This window comes from Myxine glutinosa, chromosome 9 (genome assembly GCF_964187855.1).
Source record: "Myxine glutinosa chromosome 9, kmMyxGlut1.1, whole genome shotgun sequence".
In the NCBI taxonomy this organism is placed as follows: domain Eukaryota; kingdom Metazoa; phylum Chordata; class Myxini; order Myxiniformes; family Myxinidae; genus Myxine; species Myxine glutinosa.
The window spans coordinates 40,043,790-40,056,001 of NC_136269.1; the positions used below are offsets into that span (position 1 = coordinate 40,043,790).

Sequence of the window (12,212 nt, forward strand, 5' to 3'; positions counted from 1 at the left end):
ATTGTATACAAAAAAAAAAAAAAAAAAAAAAAAAAAAAAAATTCTGAAAGCTTTGGTTTCAACAGCGTGAAGCCGAGCTCGGTGTGAGGCAGGAGCACTGGCCCAGAGGAGGGAACAGTATTCCATTGAGCTGGGGATGAAAGCCTTGTAAGTGGTGAGGAGCTCAGGAGTGGTGAGGTGAGGAGTTTAACACACCTGTGTGTTCACTACGTTCAAAAAACCCAAAAGACACCAAAGACCCAAAAGACCCCTAGAACCCAAAATACCTCGAGAACCCAAAATAACCAAAAGAACAGCAATTACGTCTCTTCTATTAGAATTGTAGGTGACTTGCAAACCGAGCTTCAAGGACGGTGTACAGAAGCGTCAGAAAAAAACAAAAAATACAAGACACAAGGAGGTGACATTTGCTGCACATGATGTGCAACGTGTGCAGAGTAAAAAAAAAATAATTTACGCCCATAGGATAGTACATAGATGTAAGTACCTGCGTGACCAGTCTTGGTGAAATTTCACCCAATTGGGTGAAATCGGTCTGAGTCTGGTGATCTGGTGGAAGAAATCGAAATTGGTCGAAATCTGGTGAAATATCAACAATACTCCCCGCCACGAGGGGGCGGGGCATGTTAAGTAGTTAAGAACCAACAGGAAGCCAGTTCGGAGCACCGCCGATGGGGCCGCAGTCAGCCACATCACCAGTACAACACCATGACAGGCAAACACCATGCAAGGCAAGCAATAGCCACGCCCAGGAGGACCTTTGATTGACAAGGGGGAGGGGCGTACAAGAAGCGGGCCACACCGATTGGCCACCGACAATCGAGGTGCGACCAATGGACACCTTGGCCAATCAGTGAGGGAGGCGCAACATTCGGCCAATCGGTGCGGAGGGCGAAAAAGACCTACCAACAAGCTGCGCACACACACGTGTGTCGTGTGCGTGTTGGAGGGAAGGGCCGGTGGCGGTGACGTCAGACCACGGCGAGTAAACGGCGAGACAACACTTGGCGCGTCAGGGAAGACAGTGTTTAGTGTTACAGTTGGACGCCATCCAAAGAGCTCGTAGACGCAGTGCGCTCCGGAGAGTGCCATTCCCGCTACACCACCCGACTGGAAAATGCTGCAGAGCAGAACTCCACCATCACTTTTTATGACGTAGTTGATGATGAGTAATGATGAGGCCGTTTTGCGAACTTTACGCAACTTTTTTCGTTAAAAACGTTTGTTCGACAGTTCATTTGTCAATAAAGTTTGTATCGTAAACAATATTTACAAGTTTGTTATCATTTAGTAGTCGATATCCAATGAAAACTTGGCATTTGGTGAAATCTACTTCAATTTGGTGAAATTAGGCACCCGATTGGTGAAATTCGAAAAACCCAAGTGGCAACATTGGTAAGTACACCTTATGCTAGGCCAAGGCTTCAGATTTTGGCACGCTCATGAGGCTGCACCGGCAAATAAAATTCCAACCGTCATTTTTGACAGGCTTTTATAATAATGTATAGAGACCATGCACAAAAATAAAAGTAAATTGTAAAAAATATAATGAAAAAGAATAAAAAATCTATTTATATATATATATAAAAGCGAAATGTCCATTTGTTTGTAAACCTACTCTTCTGAGCTTCCAAGGTCAATCGGCACAAAACTTTATTGGATAACATCTTTTACCACTCTGCACCTAAACAGTGGTTTTAAAACAGTTATTTTCTCACTTCATAACTTAAAACCATCTGAGCCGCCACCTGTCGCCATGATCTCCGAGGGTCAATCCACATATACAAATCTTTATAAAAAGTCCAATTTCTTTCGGATTTCAACACGGATGTCGATATAATTAGTTTGATGGTGAGCTCCGGTCATAAAATATGTTATCATATGTGAGAAATAACTCTGAATTAAGACGTTACCATGATCGGTAAGGTCGGCAAAGAAGGAGTCAGGTGACCTCAAATGCGCAAATTATTCAAAAACCGAAAATAGTACAAACGCATCTATAGGCCTACATCTCTGAAATGTAATTTTACTGCTCATCTAGTAACATCAGCCTCAAGGTTGAAAAAATAGTTTGTAGAAAAAAAAGGACCCACGTGACGCCAACTCCAAACCACCACTTGACAACGAGTGAACCTTCAACAACTACCTCATCCTCACGACAAGGTGGGTTGTTGTTTTGCTATTTGTTTGGATCATACTACTTTGAGCTCCCAAGGTTAATCACAACGATACTTTCTACTGCCAGATTTTTTAAACCACGATGCAGCTGAATAGGGGTTTCATACCGTGATGAGGAGGTCATTTGGCACTTTATTGCCGTGTTGCACTCCCGAGTTAATTTATTTACGAACCCTTTGACTAATTCAATACCCTTTGGAGAATTTAAGACCATTTGGACACTTTTGATCCTTTTGCTCTTTCATCTTTAGATACCTTCAGACCCTATTTGGCCCTTTTAAGAGCCTTGTTTCTTTAAACACTTCAGACCCCTTTATGACCATAAAGAAAAACAACAACAACAAAAAAGAAACTTTAAACCCCTTAGAATATTCAAAAAAAAATCCTCCCAAAATCGGTTTTGACGACCATTTCTGTGCACAATTTGTGTTGCATCACAAGTTGCAATGACAAAGCTAAACTGATATCTCAAAGCCAAACTGATGTTGAAAAGTGAAACAAACTACTGATACATGGATCAACAAATGGGAAACCACAATGAAATGCTGTGGGAAATTGCTGAACGCAAAGCTATGGGGAGTATAGAGAGAGGGGGGAAAGTCGGGAGCTAAAGAGAAATGTGAAGAGGGATAGTTGCCTGTTGGTGGTCGGTTGGTATGGAAAGAACTTTGGTGATCTTCCATCAGGCTGTAGGCCCAAAACATGCCTAAACCTGTTTCCCAGCTGAGAATTCATAATATCGCCTTCACCCCGAGCAGTACTTCGGAGGGACAACAAGCATGGATTGGAAATCTTAGCTGATAGAATGGAATGAGGTTGTCGAGGTTACCAGCTGCACCATTGCGACATTTGCTCAGTGAATATTTACACTAAATTCCGTTTCTATCAATACACACTCCAAAGGAAATTGCTCATTTCAGGTGAGACATCTAGGAACCACTGTCAATAACAGGTATCTTTGCTAGTATATATATATATATATACTCTAGCTCCGCTCACCTCACCAAGCGTCGTTACTGAGGAACGGGCTTATTTTAGCTGAGGCTTATGACTGTACCTGAGTTGCTGTGTTGTCATGATTTACACCAATCATAATACAAACAATTACTTTGCACAAATGTATTTGTTGTGTTTGTGATATTACATTTTTAAAGGCAATTTAGGTTGAATGTTTTTTTTTCAAGAAAGAACCCCTCAGCACACACAGAGGGGAGGGGTAGGTGCAGATTGGAAGTTTGGGACGATTACACCTCACCACCAAGTAATTTAAAACACCTCACAGCCATAAAACACATAATAAAAACACCTCACAGCCACAAAATTAAAAAGACCTCACAGCCACAAAATTAAAAACACCTCACCACCACATCATTTAAAAACACCTCACCACCAAGTAATTCAAAACACCTCATCACCAACTAATTAAAAACACCTCACCACCACGTAATTATAAATACCTCACCACCACGTAATTCAAAATCCCTCACCACTATGTGATTTAAAAACACCTCACCACCATGTGATTTAAAAACACGTCACCACCACATCATTTAAAAACACCTCACCACCACATAATTCAAAATACCTCACCACCACGTGATTCAAAACCACCACAACGTTATTAAAAACACTTCACAACCACGGAAACAAAAGTTTGAGGGAGTCGTTAAGTGACAACACAGGCACTGCCCAGATGTGTAGATATATAGATAAATGACTGTACCTGAGTTGCCGTTTTGTCATGGTTTAAACCAATCATAATTCAAACAATTATTTTTGCACAAATGTATTTGTAATATACGTGATATCACATTTTATAAACAATTGAAGTTGAAAAAAAAAAAATTCCCCAAAAAATTCCAAAAATAAAAATAAAAATTTGGAAATTTTTTCAAAAACGATACCCTTAGGACATACCGACGGGAGAGATATGTGCATTCCAGAAGTTTGGAACGATTTCACAAAAGTTTGAGAAAGTAGTTCAGTGACAAGACAACACAACACAAGACAACACAACACAGGACAACAGAGGACAACAGAGGACAGGACAGACGCTGCACAGAGATATATATATAGATATATAAACTTCAAATACAATAAATAGTTGGCAGGTAATTGCCATCCAAAACAATAAATTTTAGAATCTCTATTGGTCTCAAGAATGAGAATAATTAGGATATCCAAATTCTTAGAGCATTTCAGCAAACAACTTTACTTTGAAAGTGTTTAAAAGTTGCCTGCTTTTATTTCCAATTTGTGTAATACTTTTCTTGATCACATCTTAAACAAGGTTATATGTTAAAGCACTTACAACACGATTTCTGATTTCGGTAGTGCTTTTGTAAGAGGTGAGAGGCTGGTGTCTGAATGATAAGGCCTTCATCTATGTCTCCTTTTTGGTTCTCTGCTATCATTTTCTCCATGCTTTCCATGGCACATATCTTCTAGGCAGATAGATTACAACTCTCATTAAAATATATTATCTTCCCAGCAAGATTTATTTAATCGGTATCATAAAGAAACCTCCTCTACCTTCCATTTCAACTTCATATACAAGAAGACAGTGATAAGCTATGTCGGCACAAGAAACAATTGCATACCGTGCTGGCATGATGAAGTGGGCACTGTTAATCACCCAACTTGGCAAGAACGAAGTCAGAACCTTGAAAAATCAGCATCGCAACCATAATGGTTGAGCACAAGCTTGGTGTACTTATATAATGCACTAAAATGAGTACTTCATCATGCATGCGATGCATGGCACCAATCCTGAATAGTCATCACTTAGTAGGGTGTTGGGCCACAATGTGCATCCAGGATGGCATTGATACGACATGGCATGGGGTCAACAAGGGCCTGGAACTGTTCTGCCAGAATGTGGCACCACTGTTCCACAACCAAGTCCTCCAATTAACATTGGTTTAATGGAGGTGGAACCCGCTGTCTTAGGAGTCTCTCCAGACAGTCCCACAAATGCTCTATGGGATTGAGGTCGGGGGAATGGGATGGCCATGGAAAATGGGTAACTTCGTCCTCGTACTCCTCAAGCCACCCGATGACACCACGTGCCCTGTGGACTGGAGCATTGTCGTCGTGAAAGACATCCATCCCAGCAAGGAAGAAATGCTGCATCGTGGGATGCAGATTATCGCTCAGGACAAATAACGTAGTCAACCCTGCCTTGCAATGGAATGAGTGGGGCCAGGCCATGCCAGGAAAACGTGCACCAACCACACCATTATGGAACCACCACAACCCGTTACTGTTGTAACCAGACACTTTGAGTCATAGAGCTATCAGAGCAGTTACCACACATCCATTCATCAAGAACATGGTGAAGAACTATTCATCAAACCATATCACAACACACACATACAGTGCCTATAGAAAGTCTACATCCCCTTTAAAAATTTTCACCTTTTGTTTCCTTATAGCCTGGAATTAAATTACATTAAATCAGACTTTTTTCCACCTTCATTTACACATCGTTTCCCACGACTTCCAAGAGAAAACCAAATTCTACAAATTTCAAAAATTCATTAAACATACAAAACTAGAATTTCTTGGTTGGATAAGTGTCCACCCCCCTGAGTTAATACTCGGTGGAAGCACCTTGGACAGCAATTGCAGCTGTGTGTCTGTTGGGATAGGTCTCCACCAACTTTGCACACCTTGATTGGACAATATTTGCCCATTCTTCTGTGCAAAACTGTTCAAGGTCAGTCAAGTTGCATGAGGAGCGTTGATGGACAGCAATCTTCAAGTTGTGCCACAGGTTTTCGATTGGATTGAGGTCGGGGCTCTGATTGGGCCACTCAAGGCCATTTATCTTTTTGTTCCCTAGCCACTCCAGTGTAGCATTGGCCTTGTGCATCGGGTCGTTGTCATTCTGAAAGGTTAACTTCCATCCCCATTTCAGTTTTCTTGCAGAGAGCAGCAGATTTCCATCTAGGATTTTTCTGTATTTTGCTCCATCCATTTTCACTTCTATGCTGACAAGTGCCCCAGTCCCTGCTGATGAGAAACACCCCCATAACATGATGCTGCCACCACCATGCTTCCATAGTAGGGATGGTGTTCTTTGGGTGATGTGCTGTGTTGGATTTGTGCCAAATGTAGCGTTTTGCATTTAAACCAAAAAGTTCCATCAGGCTACAAAAATTTTTGCCACATGGCTTCAGAATCTCCAGTTGTTTTTTTGCATACCTCAAATGGGACTCAAGGTGGACCTTTTTGAGTAATGGCTTATTATTGCCACCCTACCGTACAGGCCAGACTTGTGGAGTGCTTGGTATAGTGCTGTCACATGCACACAGAGACCAGTCTTTGCCATAAAGGCCTGTAGCTCTTTCAAAGTTGCCATTGACCTCTTGGTGGCCTCTCTGATCAATCTCCTCCTTGCTTGGTCATCCAGTTTGGAGGCACAGCCTAATCTAGGCAGGGTCTTGGTGGTACCATACGCATTCTACTTCTTAATGATTGTCTTGACTGTGGTCTAAGGGATATTCAAGGCCTTTGAAATATTTTTTATACCCATCCACTGATCTGTGCCTTTCCTCAACTTTATCCCTGAGGTATTTTGAAAGCTCCTTGGTGCTCATGGTTGAGTCTTTGCTGTGAAATGCACTACCCAGCAGAGGAAACCTACAGGAACAGCCGATTTTATTCTGAAATTATCGGAATCGCTACAATGGAGGCCAATTAACTTGGAGTGTTATTTTGAAGGTGATTGGTTGCACCTGAGCTAATTTACAATTGCTATTATAAGGGGGGTGGACACTTATCCAACCAAGATATTCTAGTTTTGTATTTTTAATTAATTTTCTGAAATTTGTGGAATTTGTTTTTCACTTGGAAGTTGTGGGTTACGATGTGTAAATAAAGTCTGATTAATTCATGTTAATTCCAGGCTGGAAGGCAACAAAAAGGAAAAATTTGGAAAGTGGGTGTGCACTTTCTATAGGCACGGTATTATTGTTACGGTTCTGTAAAGCAGCACTCCGTAGAGGCAATGTCATCCAGCATACAGATCCTGAGCTTGTTATTTCATTAGTAATCGTTTAGATAGTCCTCCCCTTTAGTGTAGTGGGTCTCCTGGATCAATATGTGTTGTGGGATTAGCTAGGTTTTTCCCTTTTTCTCCCCATTTCATGACAAGTAGCCACAAACATGTACGAGCACCGTAACCTTTACTGCGTGGCACTAGTATTAGTGCCACTGAATATACATGCGCACGCCAAAACCTGGTTTGCATCATGTGCCATAACCAAACTGCCACATCACATTAGCCACTTTCACGCTCTCACCACAATTACAACAAGGACCACCCCACTCTGAAAAATTCAAACACAAACATTTATTACCAATTCAGTTCATTCAGACATTATACAAGCGCACTATGCACATCAACCACAAGTGAAACACCACTCCACCCAATCACCATCTTGACCTCAGTCACCACACAGCCACAGCAGATGCCCGCCGTCTTCGGAGCAACAGCGGTGTTTGGGCACTTCAGACCTCGACATTCAGACCTCGATAACACGAAGCGCAAATGTGCGCTATTCGCCCAATAAACTTTATTTAATAGCTCTGACATTCCGCTTGCCTGTCATGTCGATTAGAGTCCCAGCACACATTAGCATCTTGAAGGTGCAGCTGAAAAACACCCCATCAAAGTTAAGTGAAGAGCTCCAAGCTATGGCTCGTTCAGGTGGTAATGACGCAATTTCCATGACAGCAAACTCGCGAAGCGGGTGACGTCGCTCAGGAACTCGTGTGTGCACCGATGGGTATGCTGCAAATTCCGTAACCACGCCTGGAGACGCTCCTGATCCATGCTAAAGCTTCACCCCAGCTCGGCCACTATTTAAGCAGTGCTTTCCAGCCACACCAGTGATTATGGGCGTGGTCAGATTTAGATTTAGTCAAGATAGCCCCATTTTTTTTTTTTCAAGATGCCATGAACAACTAAAGAAAAATAATTTTCAGTCAAAATCTACCTGAGAACGAAATCCTTCAAGAACGCTCAAAACCGAGTTCAGGATTCAAAGCTTAAGGACAAAATCTACCGAGGAAGACCACAATTCACAGATGATCTAAAAAACAGCAATAACTGAAAAAAAAATCTGTTTAATCACTGCAGTCAAATGTGTCAGAGTATAAACAATTTTGCTCATCGAATGCAAGTGTGCCTGCATTGTCGAGGCCGACATCTGGAGCATGTGCTCTCACCTCAATCAAATCAATGTCATTAAAGATATCCATCTGAAACTTTCCATAGTGATCATGCATCATGTGAAGCAAATGTGTACCAACGAATGTGCCATTTGAAATTAAAATAAAGATAAATTTTATGAACACGTTGACTGCCGACTATGAGTAATGAGTATGCTCATCATGCTGGCTGTACCAGATTCTGCCACTACGAGTGTTCTCGTCGAAAATATTACAATGTTGTATTGTAAACAGAATTTTCTCGTGTGGCAGATAACATGACCAGCAATCTACTGGCAGTTCGGTGAACTTAATTCTATGTGATAATCATGATCAAATTTGTACTATTATGTGACATTGAAAATCACTGCAGTGCATAAATATGATATCAGCACAAAGCTCAATTCAGCTCAACTAAGACTAAAGAGATAGTTACAATGCGAAAATAAATGACTTCAACTGAAATAAGCTTGTTCGACATGATCCAGGGTATTTGGATGCCGGCAAGAGTCGGCAGTCAATGTGTTAAATTGTATGCGCATCGTTTTTTTGTGGTCACCCTACCCTATACATGCAACATTTGTATCAATATTTCCTTAAGAACACAGGTTTGTTGTGGGTAAGGACTGGATGTCGAGTAAAGCCATCACAAATAAGCCAGGGCAAAACATCCGCTAATTAAAATGTACCAAAGAAAGATAACACGCCATCAGCCTCGAACCTTTGCATTGTGAATGGAGATGCCAATCATCATTCCTCCCTCCAAGTCTTCAAAACAGCTGTTTACCACCACCTAATATCTTCCCCCATCCAAAATCTTGATCCTTTCTACCCCCGCTAATCAATCAAAAACCCAAGTCCTTCAAATTCCCTGTTTTCTTTTCTGAAATCCCCTGCAGTGTCCATCTTGTTTATCCCGTATACCCTGCCCCAGTCCTCTTCCACAGATCTCCTGATGTCCCTGTTCCCTACTGTTGTTGTGCTTCCCTCTCCCTTTAGTACATGTTCTATGTGTTAGGTCTTAAATTGAGCCTCGACTAAGTATACAAAAAGGGGGGGTGGGGGGGAAATAAAATAAAATAAACAAAGATGTGAGCTTCTCTCTGACTTGATTATGTCAACACAGAGGTTCTTGGTCCTCTAGCAGAGGAGAAGGCGCTAATTTATGGTTCCAACCGCATCTTGCTTGATATCAATAAGTAATAGAGTAGGCATCTGCAACTAAGGCTGAAAAGATTCCTCCCAGCCACAAAAAAGAACAAACGATTAACTGGATAATACGTACACCATAAATATTGTGCTTATTCTTAACCTCAGTCCTTCAACTTACCTCACCACACCAACCCCAGCATTAAAGTATAAATTACAATGAAGGTGCACAGCCGAACCTCTGTGTAATCACGGTAGCCTTTTGTCACCTCCAGCAAAGTATCCCTGGCCTCTCTGCTCCCTGGCGACTCCTCATACGCAGTCATCATTTTCCGTGCACCATCCTGCAGCCGATGATGAATGCCATACGTCTCATACAACTCCTCGATCTTCAAAACAGCCCCATGGAAAAAAAGAGGAAGAACAAAGTTTAACTTCACAATTTACTACTCATAATTTATGCAACAAGTGATACCTTATATCTATACAGCATAGGCCAATTTTTGTTGTGCCTGCCAGCTAAACCAAGCTGAGACTAGTTTTATACAAAATACGGCACTTCGGGAAATTTGAGGTTGCTAAAAGCATTTTTGTTACTTAACATGGATACTAATGAGGTGGTACCGGTAGTAGAGCTTAGTTTGAAAGTTATATGCTTCGTAAGGCCCATAAAAAAGAAATAGCAGGAGATAATCTATTCGTACAAGCTTGTACTCCTTCAAACAATTAAAGGCTTTGAGGCTAATATTTTGTTTATGGGTATGCTGAAACTTGATCATATTTTAATTCAAGACAATCACTTTGATCTGTACGAGACATGAACATAACATGAGTGAAAGCCAAAGTTAAATCGCTAAGCAAAAAACAACATGGCTCTGAAATTGGCAAAAGTGTCAATCTATAACAATGGCAGAGGTTTGTATTGGCAGAGAGCGTTACAATGACGGTCTCCAAGGCCTTTACCTGTAGCTCAATGGAGTAGTACTTGCTTCTTTCTCTTCCCTATGGGCTGGTTTCCCAGCATCACATCTGTCTCTCCTGGATTCTGTGGCACCTAAAAGCTCTCAACCTTATCTGGCATATATTTAGTAATGAGGCCGAAACGCAGGTCCTGTGGCTCTCACGTCACAGTCAGGTTAGGATCCTCCACCCACGATCCCATTTACCCCCATTACACCTACCTAACCTGTGTGTTCTCTGTGTATCTCTGTGTCTCTCTCAGTGACTGTCTGCCTCTCTCCGTGTCTGTCTGTCTCGTCTCTCCCCATGACTGCCTCTCTTTGTATCTGTCTGCCTCTTGTCTGTCTGTCTGCCTGCCTCTTTGCTGTCTGTCTGCCTCTTTGCTGTCTGTCTCTCGTCTCTATCTCTGTGTCTGTCTGTCTGTCTGTCTGTCTCTCTCATGTGGCATTATTGCTGGAAATCGACAAGGGAAGTTGCTCATCTTACTGGCACTCGGTGTACTTGTAGAAGTCATTATTACATCCTCTACACTTGGTTTATAGTGGAGGCCTGAGGTTCACCGGGTGGGTAACCAAAATCCTTTGCTCCCCAATTTGCTCATCAGTTTTGGTTCAATTAAGCAAACTTGAGAGCAAGTCTCTTTATCAGTCCTGTGTTTAGTTTATCAATGCAAACACCTCTGCATCTGGGGTAAGATGATGGAAAGTGATTTTAGCGGATTCCCCCTCACCCCTCATGTGGAAAGCAATGTATTGCAAGCTTACACCAAAGAGGACAGGTGACTTGCAATGGAGATTAGCTCACTAGATATTGTCTACAAACACCTTTGTAAACAATTAGATACGACCTATATTGGTGCTCTGTCCCTTCTACAATACCACTGAAGATCTGTTCCATAGTTGTATTGATTGGACAAGATTGTGTATTTTTATTTTAATGAGAAGTATATTTTAAAGATTTAGTTCTTTTATTTTCCCTTTGGTATTTTATTTTTATGTCATAGGATAAGTCAGCAATTTGTCACAAAAGCCAAAATTAGAGGTAAACCACCAGAGCAAAGCAATGCTTTGCTGCATTTTCAAACACCAATTTCAGCTCATTTAAGACTCGAATTTAATTTATGAAAATGGGAATATTAATACTTTTGTTCCAATTTAGTGTGTAGAAAAAGTGCGTGAAGTCTATGGAGAAGTGTTAGAGATATACCTTTCGTTTATTTTTATTATCTGGAATCCCATTGGTTAGTATTACAGCTTTTGCTCGTTCTCCTTTCACTTCTGTGTTTTTGTTGTATTATTGGAACTTTAATATACCATGGAGAACACTGTGTATTGCATGGAAGCAACAGCAGTATAATGCCCTCTTCAACCATCTCAATAGTGTGAAGCAACTCATTTGGTCTTAAATAACCCTCATCGATTCCGAAACAGACTTAGACCACATTGGTGGCAATTTATAGAAGATACGGATGTGGGTTGTGTGCAGACATGCACATGGATACTGCTGGAGACAAGATCTCCATGTAACTTTCCAGGATTGCTCAGTTCAGGGGAGGTCAATTGTAACATTACATGTTGCAAGTCGGATTGCACGATTGAGTTTTTCCTTAATAGCCATGGTTTGCATTACACATGACTCAGAATTTTATAAACTGTGAATCCACACTTTATTCTACACTTGAAAAATTGGTGCTCAATTTCCTGAGTTGG

General features: G+C 41.3%; 1 protein-coding gene across 7 annotated transcripts in view; it reads right to left on the bottom strand.

Moving 5' to 3' along the window:
• The window catches only part of RIPOR1 (RHO family interacting cell polarization regulator 1), a 184,187-nt gene that overhangs the window by 41,378 nt on the left and 130,597 nt on the right, over nucleotides 1–12,212 (bottom strand). For all 7 annotated transcript variants that reach the window (XM_078784279.1, XM_068129257.2, XM_078784280.1 and 4 more), the window contains exon 7: nucleotides 9,783–9,932. In XM_078784279.1, the coding sequence (XP_078640405.1) occupies nucleotides 9,783–9,932 (150 nt within the window). The remainder of the gene's footprint in view (nucleotides 1–9,782; nucleotides 9,933–12,212) is intronic.